This window comes from Urocampus carinirostris, chromosome 17, assembly GCF_059441175.1.
Source record: "Urocampus carinirostris isolate Australia breed hairy pipefish chromosome 17, RoL_Ucar_1.0, whole genome shotgun sequence".
Taxonomy (NCBI): domain Eukaryota; kingdom Metazoa; phylum Chordata; class Actinopteri; order Syngnathiformes; family Syngnathidae; genus Urocampus; species Urocampus carinirostris.
The window spans coordinates 811,648-827,877 of NC_142365.1; the positions used below are offsets into that span (position 1 = coordinate 811,648).

At 44.6% G+C, this 16,230-nt stretch overlaps 2 protein-coding genes across 2 annotated transcripts; one reads left to right on the plus strand and one right to left on the minus strand.

Moving 5' to 3' along the window:
* Positions 1–252: 252 nt before the first annotated feature.
* LOC148348866 (uncharacterized) lies at positions 253–3,877 on the minus strand. The gene is made up of 4 exons (XM_088320890.1): positions 3,780–3,877; positions 3,400–3,515; positions 1,097–1,444; positions 253–1,034 (listed from the first exon to the last, which is right to left on the minus strand). Exons 2-4 carry the CDS (start codon positions 3,470–3,472, stop codon positions 928–930), a joined length of 528 nt encoding a protein of 175 aa, XP_088177016.1. The 5' UTR covers positions 3,473–3,515; positions 3,780–3,877; the 3' UTR covers positions 253–927.
* Positions 3,878–11,026: 7,149 nt separating this feature from the next.
* On the plus strand, positions 11,027–16,016 carry thy1 (Thy-1 cell surface antigen). The gene is made up of 4 exons (XM_088321040.1): positions 11,027–11,099; positions 12,476–12,518; positions 13,879–14,202; positions 15,459–16,016. Exons 2-4 carry the CDS (start codon positions 12,482–12,484, stop codon positions 15,554–15,556), a joined length of 459 nt encoding a protein of 152 aa, XP_088177166.1. The 5' UTR covers positions 11,027–11,099; positions 12,476–12,481; the 3' UTR covers positions 15,557–16,016.
* Positions 16,017–16,230: the final 214 nt, after the last annotated feature.

The window sequence follows — 16,230 nt, forward strand, 5'->3', positions numbered from 1 at the left end:
CCGACTCTATCCTGCCCTGTTTTCTGTCTGATTCCCGTTGCCGACCTCTTTTCTGGACCCGTTTATGTTTTTGCTCCTCTGCCCCGGCCATCGACCTGCTATCTGTTACCCGTGACCAATCATCGGATCGTGGATGCAGTCCTGTTCTTCTTCTTAATAAAAACTAAGTAAAACAAATGCAATTGGGTCCCGTCTCCGTTCCTGGTCTGTGACAGTAACGTAAGGATAAAAGCGACAAAAACAACCCGAAGAGCCGTTTGGGACCCAAAAGAGCCGGCTCTTTTTAGTGAACGGATAAAATTAGTGGTAATTCCCATCTCTTCAAGTAAACACTGGTCAAAGACATAACTTTCAAATTATTTGACATACAACTTATTTTTAGAGTAATGGAAATAGGTAACCCGTTACTTTGACTGTAGAGTAATTCGGTGGAAGAAGTAGTAACTATAATAATGACTTCTTCGGGTTGGGTAGGGTTACTTGAACTGGATTACTTTCAATGACTTTTGGATGACTCCAATAACAAATATGCTCATAAAAGACAAAATAAACTAAATGGGAATAAAATGAGTACATTTTGTGCAGGCTTGGGGAGTAACGGAATACACGGAATGGCAAAAATGATGTTGGCAAGCTATTTGGATTTATTTTCATTTTATGTTTTTTTTTGCCGGAGATCAAAGAGTTCAAAGCCAGGAGAGAAAGCTTATCACGTGTTGTGAGTCATCATTTTATTCCTATTTAGTTTCTTTTGTCTTTTATGAGCATATTTGGTATTGGAGTCATCCAAAAGTCATTGAAAGTAATCCAGTTCAAGTAACCCTACCCAACCCTGGACATCTTAAAGTAACATGCCCACCACTGTATAGTTGTAGGACCGTACATATATTTCTACAGGTTGCAGGATGAGTCCCCGGCGGTAAAAGTTCAGGGATTCAGAAGAGCCGCAGTCACAGGAAGTGACATCGCGGCGGCTAGGAGCCACGGCGCCGATTCCCGCATCACGCTGAGTGCCGAGCAGATGGGGAGAATCCCTACGAAGGAGAAAGGCATTTCATCGCGTCCGTGGGAGAGCAGCAAAGAGCGCGGGACTCACGGTGATGCACGGCCATACTGTTCTCCTTCCAGCCGCTGCCCTGGTAGACCCGACACGTGTAGGTGTAGGGTTTCTCGTCGGCCAAGGGCGCCCAGGTCAGGCGGCAGAGGTTGGGTTCAAAGAGGCTGACGTTGCTTCTCCTGCGGTCCTCGTAATCCACGTAGACCACGGCGTTGGGGTAGGTGCTGCCCACCAGCCTGCTATCCTGACGATACTCGCAGTAAGGGCCCGGGATCTCCTTGGAGTCGGGGAACTCGCAGTCCACTCGGACGTTCCTCTCCAGGTAAGTCAGGCAGGGGAACATCTGAGGCCCGCGAGGAGGGAAAATGAAGGTGTACAAGGAACTCACTACGGGGACACAAACACAAAAAGGACGGTGGACGGTTAAGGAGCTGTGCGGAGTTTGGAACTATAGTACTCTCTGTCGCCATCTCCTGGCTTCGGATCACGTGATGTGCGTGAAATGACATGGATTTCTAAGGCCCGTTCGAGTCAAGTCATGTTTATCTGTGACGCCCTTGATCACCAAGAGTTTCAAAGGGCTGCACAGACCACAGATTATTGCAAACCACAGACTATTATGACAGCATCCCCTGATCTAAAACCGACACGAGGGCAAGGAAAAACTCAAAAACTGCAACAAGAGGAATATGAAGAAACCTTGAGAAGGGACAGTCTCAAAGGGCTGCACAGACTATTGCACACTACAGACTATTAGCCAATACAGACTATTCCTACACCATCCCCTGATCTGAAACCTACACGAGGGCAAGGAAAAACTCAAAAACCTCAACATGAGGAAATGAAGAAACCTTGAGAAAGGACCGCACATAAGGTCATCCCAAGTGAAGTCACTTCCTGCCACTAGAGGGCAAAAGGAGATGGCGTCCTGTCTGGTTTTATGTGTTAGACCAGGGGTGTCAAACTCATTTGAACTTGGGGGCCACACGATAGAACAAACATTCTGTCGGGGGCCGGACTAGTAGATTAAAGAGAAAGACAAAGAGATAAAGAAATAAGAGAAAGAGGGAGGGAAAAGGAGAGAGGGTGGGACAAAGAAAGAAAAAAAGAGAGGGGGAGAGACAGTGAGAAACAAAAGATAAAAAGTCGTGAGAGAGGGGGAAAAAAAGGGAGAGGAAGAAAGAAATCCAAAGGGAAATAATAAGACAGAAGGAGAGAAAAGAGAAAAGAAAGCGCCAAGGGTATGAAGAGAGAAAGAGAAAAGGAAAAAAGGAAGTTAGAGCAAAAGAGGTTAAAAGACACAGAGAGAGGAAGAGACAAAGAGCAACAAAGGAAGAGAAAAAGAGACACAGAGAGTGAAAGAGACAGAGACAGAGAGGGAGAAAAGGGGTGGAAAAGAAGAGAGAGAGAGAGAGAGAGAGAGAGAGAGAGAGAGAGAGAGAGAGAGAGAGAGAGAGAGAGAGAGAGAGAAATAAATACAAGTACAGTGGCTTTGTTCGAGGCTTTGGCAACATCAAGTTGACATATTTTCAACCTGCAGCTTGTTTTCTCTCTTGCGCTTCTCTGAGTGATTCAATCCCTTAGCGGGCCTGATCTAGCCCGCGGGCCGCCTGTTTGACACCTGTGTGTTAGACAATATTTTGCTGTATTTTCTCGTCTTCAGTCGCCCCAGCCTTGTACTTTGATGTTTTTGCCAAAACTTTTTTTCCACATCCTGAAAAAAAACTGTTTGTATCTACCATAAATCCATCCATTATCTGCAGCGCTTATCCTCAGTAGGGTCGCAGGGGTGATGGAGCCCATCCTAGCTATCTTCAGGCAGTGGGCAGGGGACATCCTCAACTGCTTGCCAGCCAATCACAGGGCACACAGGGACAGACAATTCGCTCGCTCATTCACACCTAGGGACAATTTGGACCGGCCAATTCACCTGAAATGCATGTTTTTGGAATCTGGGAGAAAACCAGAGTGCAGGGGAGAACATGCAAACTCCACACAGGAAGTTTTGATCTCACGACCTTAGAAATGTGTCGCACATGCGGAGTGCCCGGAGGAAACCCACGCAAGCACGGGGAGAACATACAAACTCCGCACAGGGAGTCCGGTAGCTGGATTTGAACCCGTGACCTCAGAACTGTGTCGCACACGCGCTAACCACTGCCTCGCCGTGCCGCGTTTGTATCTACTGTTTTTCATAGTCGAATAGTCGTAAGCAGGGGAGGGTCTCTATGATATGCTGTATTGTTGGCTTGGAGAGATGGGTGCCACCAGGCTGTGCTTGCCCAAGACACACCACAGGAAGTGGTGCCCATCTTACCCCTTGCAATGACGTATTCCCTTACTGTGATGTCCTTGGTGCGTTCCGATGATCCTGGTCATGACAAGGCATGTTGCGGTGACCAGGTAAGACGTCATTTGTGTCCAGGTAGCGTCCCAAATTCCAGACGGCGTCAAAAACCTTCAAAAAGTGCAAGGTGGGACGTTAAGAGACTTCGACATCGCCAACATCGTCAGCCCCCAAAATAGCCGCCCGGTGCAGTGCAGGCTGCAGAAGCGACGACGCCCATGACTTCGCACTGCAGCAAAGTGGACCGGCCGCACTCTCACTCAATAGCGAGACCGAGACCCTCAGCACCCCCCCACCCCCCTCTGCTTCGCCAATTCAAGTCACAAAGCTTTCCATACTCCGCAAATGTTTGACGGCGTCGTACGCGCTTCTTACCTGCTTTAAGCAACCGACGCGGCGCTGCTGCTGCGCGAATATCAAGCGCTCCCACTCGCACGCGCGCGCACACGCCAGTCAAATCACTTCAAGGGACAGTGTGGAACTGTGACGTCACCAGAGAGGAGTCCCTAACACAAACCCGACTGCAGATTCTGTGTTGTTGACTTTGATTTGATTGAATGGAAAAGGTTAAAATGGTTTTGTGCTTTATAATTTATGTTTGGATTTGTACGTTTTTATAATCTTTCTGGTGTTTTTCAGCGATGTGATTTACAATGAGCTTTTAAAAAAAAAAAAAAAAACTGTTATTTTTTATGCCCTGCGATTGGCTGGCAACCACTTCAGGGTGTCCCCTGCCCACTGCCCGAACACAGCTGCGATGGGCTCCGGCACCCCCGCGACCCTACTGAGGATAAGCAGTCCAGATAATGGATGGATGGATGGATATTCATTCATCTCATCTCATTAGCTACACCGCTTATCCTCAGTAGGGTCGCGGGGGTGCCGGAGCCCATCCCAGCAATCATCGGGCAGTGGGCAGGGGACACCCTGGACTGCTTGCCAGCCAATCGCAGGGCACACAGGGACAGACGATTAGCTCGCTCATTCACACCTAGGGACAATTTGGACCGGCCAATTAAACCAGAGTGCCCAGAGGAAACCCACGCAAGCACGGGGAGAACATACAAACTCCGCACAGTAAGGCCGGTAGCTGGATTTGAACCCATGCAGAAGGTTCCCACGACCTCAGAACTGTGCCGCACACGCGCTAACCACTGCGCCGCCGCTGTATTTCTTTTAAATCACGGAATTCCTACCTTAAAGTGTCAGGACCAGGACGGAGACAGGACCCACTTGCGTTGCGTTTCTCACAAGTTTTATTGGACGAAAGAGAAAGGGTTGCGCCTACGATCCGGTGATTGCTGGACGCAAGAAGCAGGTTGCTCAGAACGCGGAGGTGGATCTTCCTTGTTGAGCGATGGCGGTGTCGGGAACGGAAAAATGGGTCAGTAGCCGGGACAAGAGAGCAGACGTAGTCGGGGACAAAAAAGAGGTCGAAAGCTGGGACGGGAGAGTAGACGTGGTGAGTATCAAAAACGGGTCGAATCCGGTGGACAAGCAGGAGCAAAAAACAGGTGGGAGTCAGGGTGGAAAAAGCTTGCCTAGTGTTCACTGAGGTTCGCTGACGGACTGACAACAGGGGACAGATAGGAGTGGGTTTCAATAGGAACAGGGAGCCAATCAGGGTCCGAGGGAGTTGGCCCCAAAGGAGCGGGCACAGGTGCATCACATTGGTAATCATGACATAAAGTCCCTGCCATCTTGCTGCTACACAGTGCTCTTGGCACTGTTGTATGTTCTTATTGGACAACCCAGTGACATCTAGTGGCTTTATCGTGCTATAGATAAAAAACTGGCAATGGTGTTATAGTTTCTGCTCGATTTACTTGTGTTATCTCAATACATTGATCCAATTTTAACGGGAAAATAGGGAATAATATTCAAGATTTGAGGACAAGGATGGACGACAATTTGACTCGGGCGCCATCTGACGGCAGAAGAAGCACAGTGCAGTTTAAACATGTCGCGAAAAGGTTGATTGACTGACATCTAGTGGCGAGAAGACGAATGCACACAGCTTTATTTGTATTATTTGATTTTGGTGACCATTTCCAACTGAAATACGTTCAAATGAAAATCTAGCTCTGATGAAAAATGTATTTTCTTACATTTTGAACAGAAATAATTTCTCTCACTGAAAATCTATTTTCGGAATACATACCCAAAAAGTATTAGAACCAGAACCTAGTACTACGTGTTATTATTCTGCTTTCAGATTTTATATTAAGAATTTTTCGTTTTATTGTTCGAAAAATGTCCAAAATTTGGTGGGGATCAAAAATATTTTTTTTATGATTTCTGCAATCCTAGATAAGTATCCTGATATTTACGATTGGCTTCAATGCCCCAGTGTAATACATAACCACTAGGTGGCACTATATTGTCTAATGTCAATGAAAACCAGTGCCAAGAACACAGCGTAGCAGCAAGATTCCAGGGTTCTTGTTGGGAAATTTCTCGACCTATGATTTAAGTTTGAATACAAATTAGCATTGATTAGTTTAGCAGGCAGGTGCAGTGGTGAGTGCATGTGCCACACAGTTCTGAGGTCATGAAATCAAATTTTCCTGTGTGGAGTTTGCATGTTCTCCCCATGCTTGTGTGGGTTTCCTCCCACATTCCAAAAACATGCATGTCAGGTCGATTGGCCGGTCCAAATTGTCCCTAGGTGGGAATGAGCGAGTGATTTGTCTGTCTCTGCATGTCCTGCGACCAGTTCAGGGTGTCCACTGCCCGAAGACGGCTGGGATGGGCTCCAGCACCCCCGCGACCCTACTGAGGATAAGCGGTGCAGATCATGGATGGATGGATATTAGTTTATGTATTTTTCCTGGTATTCAATCAATGAGTTTTTTTATGTTCCACTAGGAGGCACTAAATATGACACACTGTCCCTTTAAGAAGTATATTAGTAACATAGCAATCTCATTTCTATCAAACATTTTTTTTTTTTTAAATGAATACAAACCAAATGCTCCTTCCTGCCACTAGAGGGCAGTAAAGGTGTAAATGAGCTGTCGTCTAGTCTGGTTTTATGTGGAAGACAATATTTCGCTGTATTTTCTCAGCTGTAGTTGGCCCAGCCTAGTACTTTGAAGTTTTTCTTGTTCACCGCTAAAACTCTTATTTTGTATTTATTTTGAATTTATTTTAAAGTATTATGACATTTCAGGCATGCATGTTTTTATCATAGTTCCCTCTTGAGATCATGTTTGTGTTGTTTGTGGCAAGTTGGTTCAGTTGTAAAGCTACGTTGACTCGACTGCCAAATATTCATGCCAAATATGAAAATCTATTTTTCCCCTTATTTGGGGATAAATGGGTTGTGCTTTGAAAGATCCATTATCCTCAGTGATGAAAAATTGTATATTTGGCTACTGCTGCACGATAAAGCATCGTACTGAAAAACAAGGCAAAATATTTGGCATTTACGCCTGAGAACAACAATTCTGGATCCGGCCTCCGAGCCAAACTGAGTTTGACACGCTTATTTTATGGGTCTTTTCTCGCTTTACTGTGTCGAACAATTTTTTTCCTAGTAATTCTTAATTCTTCGCAGCCCTGGTCAGAATAAGCGGTTCAGAAAACAGATGGATGGATAGATGTATGAAATCATCAAAGATATGCTCATTTTAAGTGTTATTTTACTTGATTACCGTAATCACATTTCAATCTCATCTCATCTCATCTCATTAGCTGCACCGCTTATCCTCAGTAGGGTCACGGGGGTGCTGGAGCCCATCCCAGCAATCATTGGGCAGTGGGCAGGGGACACCCTGAACTGCTTGCTAGCTAATCGCAGGGCACATTTTAATTTGCTTGTTTCAATAAAAGTAGTAAGGATTAGATTAAAATAAACAAAATCATATGATATAGCAGAGGGCAGTGTTCCCTCTAAGCTGCGCGCGTGCGCAATTGCGCATTGCTTGCACATTCTCAGCGCAAAAGAAAATCTAGCCAGCACACAAAAATGAGGGTCAAAATTAATAATTAAGAAGCGACTTAAGTCAAAGTGACAGTGCATGAAGGTCAAAATACACGGGTTCCCCTGACGTTGTGTCCTAAATGCGGTATTTTCAAGTTGAGTCGAAGTAGAATGAAGTTAGTAGAGAACCGGCTTCTTCGGCTCGGCTCACTAAAAGGAACCGGCTCTTTCGGGTCCTAAACAGTTCTTCAGGTTGTTTTTGCTTCTTTAATCCCAACATGATCAAATATGATGTAAAATGATGCACAACATGACTTAAAGGAAAGGGGGAATAGAATAAAAAGAAAAAAATAGCAAAATGAAAAAGTAGTGAAAAGCTGAGAAAAAAAATAAACAAAAGGAAGAGAAAAAAAGAAGGAAAAATTTAGAAAAAGAGCCAGAAAAAAAAGAAAAGAAAGAAATGTAGGAAAAAAGTAAATAGAGAACAAAACGAAAAAAATAACAAAAAAGTAGAAAAAAACACGGAAAAAAGAAGAAGAGTTTGTGTTGCGTTCAAATCATTTCCAATGATATCAAGTGAATCTTGTTACCAACATTGTACTTCCACTCAAAAATGGGATTAAGTACAGTTCTGTATCTTACAACCGACTCAATAAGCCCCCAAAAACGTTAATAGTATGCAACAAAATATATCAGGAAATAAAAAGAAATGGATATCTTGTGAAAGAATTGTAAGAACAAACCATGTTTGTAGGCAATCGTACAACCTTTGCAATAGTACATGAGTCAATTCATTCAAAAGAGAAAAAATATTTTGCATTGCCGGAGACTCAGCAAAATGTAACTTGATGTCAAGTTTTGGACATGTTTGCTAATGACTTAGTTGCCACACTTGGGATTGCCGTTGCTCACTGTTGTTTCAAGCGTTGCTCACCGACTTTGTGTGAACGCTCAGACCCCTAAGGAAAATGACAGGGAACATCGGCAGAGGGTCATTTTTTGCCCATTTATTATTTCTTGTTATTGTTGTCTTACCCCAAAATATGGAGGAAATACCCGAATTTGTGTGAATGTGCACGACTGCCCCATTTCCCGTAGAAAATAAAAGCTTGAGTGAGAAACGTCACGCATTTGGGTTCTCCACCCGGTCTGGTTCTTGACGTTATCCTAGAGCGCCGTGCGTAATCTTATCGGAAACAATTCGCACTACATTGTATTGAGTCGCAATAAAACAATTGTATTCCATCGAAGTAATTGTAACGTACAAAACACGCAGGTACAGTAGTTTGCGTAATCCCCATGGCTTAACATTTTTGTGAGTTTTTATAAGGATGGACATGAATAAATGGAAACCAGGTTGTGCTATCTAATACATGGCACAACTGCATTAATGAGCTGCTCGGCCTTGTGTCTTTGAGAGGGCTGCAACGCTGCTGCCCGTGTCCTGGGAGACTACTTTGGCAAAGGAGGTGTTCAGAAAATGTCCTTGAAAGGATGGACGAGCAGCCTGCACAGGACGTAGCAGCAAAGATGCAAGTTTAGCATTAATGGGAACGTCCTCTGTGTTCAAAGACGAGCTCCGTCTCCCTTTTCGTGGTGAATTGCTAACAAAGATTCTCTCCTGTGCATCCCTCTTTAAAGGCTGACATGACAGACAATGAACCATCCTTTTGTTTGGCATAAATATATAATATAATATATATTATATATATATATATATATATATATATATATATATATATATATATATTATGCGGGCAGCACGGCGGCGCAGTGGTTATCGCGTGTGCGGCATAGTTCTGAGGTCGTGGGAACCTCCTGAGTGGGTTCAAATCCAGCTCCTGGCCCTACTGTGCGGAGTTTGTATGTTCTCCCCGTGCTTGCGTGGGTTTCCTCCGGGCACCCCAGTTTACTCCCACATTCCAAAGACAAGCATTTCAGGTGGATTGGCCGGTCCAAATTGTCCCTAGGTGTGACTGAGCGAGTGAGTTGTCTGTCCCCGTGTGCCCTGCAATTGGCTGGCAACCAGTCCAGGGTGTCCCCTGCCCACTGCCCAATGATTGCTGGGATGGGCTCCAGCATCCCCGCGACCCTACTGAGGATAAGCGGTGCAGCTGATGAGATGAATATATAATATATAATAATAATAGAAGAAGAATAATAATGTCATGAGTGCTGATTCAGGGCACCTGTGACTGCCCAATTGGCACTAACAGCCCTGAGAGCTGATTGGTTCAGAGACTCCTTTTAAACCCCCGGCTTTCAAGAAGAAGCCGTCAGATCATTGTGAACCTACGCTCCCATCTAGGCAAGCTCATACCTCCCGACATTTTCCTGCCCTGTTTTCGCCTGCCTGATACCTGTTGCCGACCTGTTTCTGGACCCGTTTCTGCTTTTGCTCCTCCGTCCCGACCACCAACCTGTTTTGCCCTGTTTTCTGCCTGATACCTGTAGCCGACCTCTTTTGTGAACTCGTTACCGCCCTTGCTCTCCCGTCCCAGCTAGTGAACAGTATCCCTGCTGCCTACGATTATCTTCGCTCGACACGGAAGTGCCACTTCCGCGTTCCGGCCACCTGCTACCTGTGTCCGTCGATCATCGGAACGTGGAAGCAAGCACTGTTCTCTCTCTTTATCAATGAAACAGAACGGTTGCAAAAATGTGTCTTGGACCCGCCAGTTGCCAACTGTTATGTCTGTGCCAGCAAACCTGAAGTCTCTCAGGAACCGTCCTCTTACGGTTCAGATCCTACCTCTCAGATGGGACGCATTGTGTTAAAAAGGGTGAAATGACATCAGAGCCCTTTAGTGTGACCTGTGGTGTTCCGCAGGGTTCAGTACTCGGCACCCTTCTTTTCAGCATTTACATGCTTCCATGAAGTGATATTATTTGCAAGTATAATATTACCCTCATGTAGGGTTTAGATCAGGGGATGGTGTCATAATAGTTTGTAGTCTGCAATAGTCTGGGGTCTGTGCAGCCCTTTGAGACTCTTTGTGATTAAGGGCCAAACAAATAAATATATCTTGACTCAACTAGATGTTTTTGAGTTTTTCCTTGCCCTCATGTAGGTTTTAGATCAGGGGATGGTGTCATAATAGTCTGTAGTCTGCAATAGTCTGGGGTCTGTGCAGCCTTTTGAGACTCTTTGTGATTAAGAGCCAAACAAATAAACAGGACTCGACTTGAGGTTTTTGAGTTTTCCTTGCCCTCATGTTGGTTTTAGATCAGGGGATGGTGTCATAAAAGTCTGTAGTCTGCAATAATCTGTGGTCTGTGCAGCCCTTTGAGACTCTTTGTGATTAAGAGCCAACAAATAAACATGACTTGGATTGACTTGACATAAAACATGATATCAAGCATTGAACGCAACTCTAAAACTTTGCTCAGCTGAGAGGTAAAAGTGACCAGAGTGTCATTCTGCTTGTGCAATGTCATTTTGATGCGGTGCTGAATGGAGGAAAAGCCTTCCCACATTTGGAGAAAACTGTTCATGAAAATCCTGGTGAAAGGGCCTCGGGGACCTTTCCCAAGAGTTACGTTTTTCAATCGATCGACATCCGTCTTTTGTTGGAAAAAACGCGCTGGGATGGAACCAAAATCGCTAGAAACGCCTTTGTCACGTTGATCAATGTTCCTTGACCGGAGCCCCTCCCTCGCCGCCCCCCCCCCTCCCTCACCGTCTTTCTTCTCGGATCCGACCTCTACTGGAACAAGCCCCGGTATCACTGCAGAGCGCCGTGGAGAGCGATAAAATTGCGTCGGACGAGGTGAGGATGATTTATTCCCTAAAAGATTGACTTCTCTGATATAAATACTTCACCGGGTCGGGATTTCATCGAGGGGGGAGGGGTATTCATCTGAACGAGAGAATAATGCTTTCAGGATGAAATCTATTTGCGTGATATTTGTAAAAGTTGAGCCATGAATTTAAAGTTGGCGGATAATCAGCAATGGTAGGTGCGGTTTTGAAGAGGAATGCATCGCTGTTGGCAATCGTCCAGGCAACTTTCTGGCACAGCCGAACGGATTGCCTGCACTTACCCGGTCCAAATGGAGGCTGGGTCGGCCAAACCGGGTCAGGACCGGATCGGGATGTTCGATTGAAGACATTGCCTTTTGATGGTGAAGAATGGTTGACTACATTGCAAAGACTGTTCTATAGAATATACCTTAATTGTCATTGTGACAACGAAATTGGGCATGGCACTCCAGGTTCACATATTCATAGTCAGGATAAAAGAAACCAAGAAGATAAAAGAACAGAGAAGATAAGGTTATAGTTATGATTTACACAATATTTACACAAAGAAATGTCGGCATGTATTCTATTCTCCATACATGTGTTATCTGCACCGCTTATCCTCAGTAGGGTCGCGGGGGTGCTGGAGCCCATCCTAGCTGTCTTCGAGCAGTGGGCAGGGGACACCCACAACTGCTTGCCATAGACAACTGTTCACTAGCCAATTCATCTGACATGCATGTTTTTAGAATGTGGGAGGAAACCGGAGTGCCAAACCCACGCAAGCACGGGGAGAACATGCAAACTCCACACAGGAAGGTTCGATCTCATGACCTCAGAACTGTGGCGCACACGCGCACACCACTGCACCTGCCTGCCAAACTAATACATCAATGTTCATTTTTATTTAAACTAAAATCATAGGTCGAGAAATTTCCCAACAAGAACTCTGGAATCTTGCTGCTACGCTGTGTTCTTGGCACTGGTTTTGGTTGGTAGTAGACAATACAGTGCCACCTAGTGGTTAAATGTTACACTAAGGCTTTGAATCAAATCGTTAATATCGGGTTGCGGTAATCGTAAACAAATATTTTTGATCGAACAATTAAACGAAAAATTCTTAAAAAAATATCTGAAAGCAGAATAATAACATGTAGTACTAGGCTCTGGTTCAAATACTTTTTGGGTGTGTATTCCAAATATGGGAGGAAACCGGAGTGCTCGGAGGAAACCCACACGACCACAGGGAGAACATGCAAACTCCGCACAGGAAGGCTGGTAGCTGGATTTGATCCTATGACCACGGAACTGTACCGCGGAGGTTCTAACCACATATCCACCGTGCCGCCCTCTCTTCTATTTTATTCTATTCTATTGTATTCTAATTGTACTGTTTTCCCCCAGCAAACCATGTGCACGTTCTTCCTCACCACAATTATTCTGCTGGGTAAGATCATGCATGTTTTTTTTCCTAAATTGAATGAAAATTTGCAACAAATACCCATTTTGTCCTTCCATTACTCTGTCGGGTACTTGCAAGATTTATCGTTGAATTAGACTTACATTTTATTTTTTGCACTACAAAACTGAACAATATTTACAATTAATATTAGGATTATAATATCATCATAATACAATGAATATTATCGAGAAAAAACTATGATATTTAAAAAAACATTTTTGACCCCCTAAATCGTACGTGGATAAGTGGTGCGGAAGCTGTTTGTGTCACGGTCGCCATGGCGCCCAATTGGCCCCGCCCGTGTGGCGCCAGCTGCGGCTCGTTGACGGATCGGTTTCCCATCTATTTAAGCTCAGTGCCATCACTCACCCTTTGTCAGTCCGTCAACGAACCTCTGCCCTGCAAGACATGGGTTTTGACTATGCTTAATCAATTAGAAAATATGAGCCACACCTTAAAGCAGGGGTGTCAAACTCATTTCAACTCGGGGGCCACACAATAGAACAAACATCGAGAGAGAGAGAGAGAGAGAGAGAGAAATAAATACAAGTACGGTGTCTTTGCGAGAGGCACCTGGCTTTGGCAACATCAAGTTGACATATTCTTGTTTTTCTCTTGCGCTTCTCTGAGTGTTGTCTCGCGGGCCGGATTCAATCCCTTAGCGGGCCTGATCTGGCCCGCGGGCTGCCTGTTTGACACATGTGCCTTAAAGGGACATTTTGTGTTATTCAGGGTCTCCTAGTGGTAGAAGTGAAGTCGGAAAAAAACAGGTCGATAGTCGGGACAGGAGAGCAAAACATGGTCGGGATCAAAAACGGGTCATAGCCGCAGACAAACGGGGTAATCAGGAACGGACGGGTAGAAAACGGGTGCAAAAAGCGGGACCGACGGGAGTCAGAGTCAAAGTGCTTGCCTTGTAGGAACAGAGGTTTGCTGACGGACCGACAACAGGCGAGGAAAGGACTGAGCTCAAAAAGGACCCAATCAGGTAGCCTTCAGTGGCTCGCGGCAAACGAGTGGGCACAGATGATACTAATCGGTCATCATGACAGTAGGTTTTTTTATTTTACACATCGGAGCTCACATGATTGTCTGACATCTTGCTACTACGGGTACCCCCATAAACTTTGTTAAAGGCTGGAGAAAGAAAGAAAAATGGTCTGGTTTTGTCCTTATGGGTCTCTGTAGTTTGTATTCTTTGTTGTGCTTATCACTCGTTTTGGATCGCATCCCTTAATACAGCGACATCTGGTGTTCAAATATTGCACAGCGTCCTTTTAAAATGAAGGTAGTATTGCTAAAACCTCCTTCTTCTAAAGCCGCGATGCGATCTCGTGATTTTCAGGCTGTGCGACGGCTCAGAAAGTCATCCAATTATCCTACTGCTCCATCGAGGAGAACCACGTCCGTCTGGATTGCAAATATTCCCTTCCGGCCGAGTCCCCCCAAGTATTTTGCAAGTACACGCAAGGGGAACGTCTCCTGGACACCACCGACCCCGATGAGGAGCAGCACGCCCCCTACAGGCACCGGGCCAAAGCGCGCATCTTCCCGGGCAACATCTGCCGACTGCTGTTCAAAAATCTGCCCAACGGGAAGTCCAACTTCACCTGCAACATCCGACTGCCCGACTCGCCGACCGCCTCCAAAACCTCGGTGGTGGAGAAAAGTAGGTGACCGTACGTTGTCCTATTCAAATCATACATGGCCATCTGTTGTGGAGTACCACAGGGTTCTATCCTGGGTCCAAAGTTATTTCATTTATATCGTAACGATATTTTTAATGTTTTAAAACTATTGAAATTAGTCATATTTGCAGACGACACTAACATTTTCTATTCAAATGATAACCGTATTGATTTGGTAACCTGTATTCATTGTGAATTAATTCACCTAAAAGTATGGATGGATAATATGATCTTTAAATTGAAATAAAACCAAAGGAATATTCTTTAGTAATCGCAAGGCAAATCGAGATTTAGAAGTCAAAATGGATGCTGCTGCAATAGACACTGTATCAGGGGTCGTAATAGACAAGAAATGAAGCTGGAAAACACACATCCGACACATACAAACTAAGGTATCTAAAAGCATTTTAATAATTAATGAAGCAAAATTCATTTTAAATTATAATGCATTGTATTTATTATATTGTTCTTTCGTTCTGCCATATTTAACATATTGTGCAGAAGTCTGGGGCAATCATTCCAAAACTTCTTTTATATCCTCCAAAAACGTGCATAGAACCATTCACAGGGCAGGATATCGAGATCATACTCATATTTTATTCCGGCAGTCCAAATGATTAAAATTGGATGATTTCATAACAATTTTCACTGCAAAACTGCTATTTAAGGTCAACAACAACATAGTGCCAGAAAACATTAAAAAATTATTCATTTGGAACGAGGAAAATTATAACTTAAGGGGCTGTTGTAAATTCAAAATCCCAAAGGTGAGAAGCACCAGGAAAAGTATGTGTGTGTCTGTGTGCGGAGTCAAACTTTGGAACAATTTACAAGACCAGATCAAACAATGTCCAATGATTCACGTGTTCAAATTTAAATACAAAAAAACTTTACGGGCGGAATACAGAGATGAAGAAATTGGGGTAGATTAGGAATAGTGCGTCTACAACTATGGTTGACTTTGTTGTTATTGTTGCTATTGTTATATCATAACTGTTATTATTATTACTATTGTTGTTATTAGCATTGGTGTATTTAAGAGTGAAGATGAAGGGGTTAGGGAAAATAAGCAACTGCTTCTTACGACCCCTTTTCGAACAAGTTATGTAAGATTGTTTTGTGTTTGAGTTATTGTTTTTGTTCTGTTTTTATTTTAATGTTCGAAATCAAGTTTTCATTCATTCATCCCGATGGAAGGATTGGAAATGTAAAGCTCCATGGGCGGTTATCGTTGCAGAGCTCCTGCTTCCCTGTTCCGCCCCGAGTGTCCCGTTACAAAACCCTCTGCTGACCTTGATGCCGGTTCTGGCCCCGCTGGCCCGAAGCTACCTGTGAAGTTGGCCGGTCCGGACTCCAGGCTGTGTGTGGAGCACACGCACCACAATATATACGCAGTATATTTAGGCTTAGTGCGCATTTACTGTATCCTCAGCTGAGCTGGAGCGTAACCTCAGGAATAGAGACTGAAACGCGATATGAAGTATTCGAGAGCGGGCCCTTTCCGTTTGTGGCCGACGGGCCAAACACAAGTTACTTATCGATCCTGCCACGTGTAGACAGAAATGTATGAATAAGAGACCAGTTGTTGGCCTAGGAGAGGGAACAGCGCCACCTGGCTGTACTTGCCCAAGACACTATCTATCCATCGATCTATTTACCTTGGTCATATCCCTCAAGAGGGGTGACCGACAGCAAGACAAACACATACAAAACATTGGAAATAAAAAAGGGAAAAATTAGCAAAATAAATCACACACAAAATTTTTGGGACCATGGTCTACCCAAATGCCCAAACACCCAACAAGTGAAGCATATCGGCACCTAAGTCGGTCATGCTTTCGTCCCTCCAGATGAAACAGGACACAAGAAAGCGGCCGTGTCACTCAGGTCAGGGTGACACAACACACTCTTCTGTTCAACAGCAGGGCCCGACAGCTTTCACTGGTTTACCCCTGCTGTATCATAGAACACGTCTATCTATCCTTTCACAACACCTCTCCACTCATTCC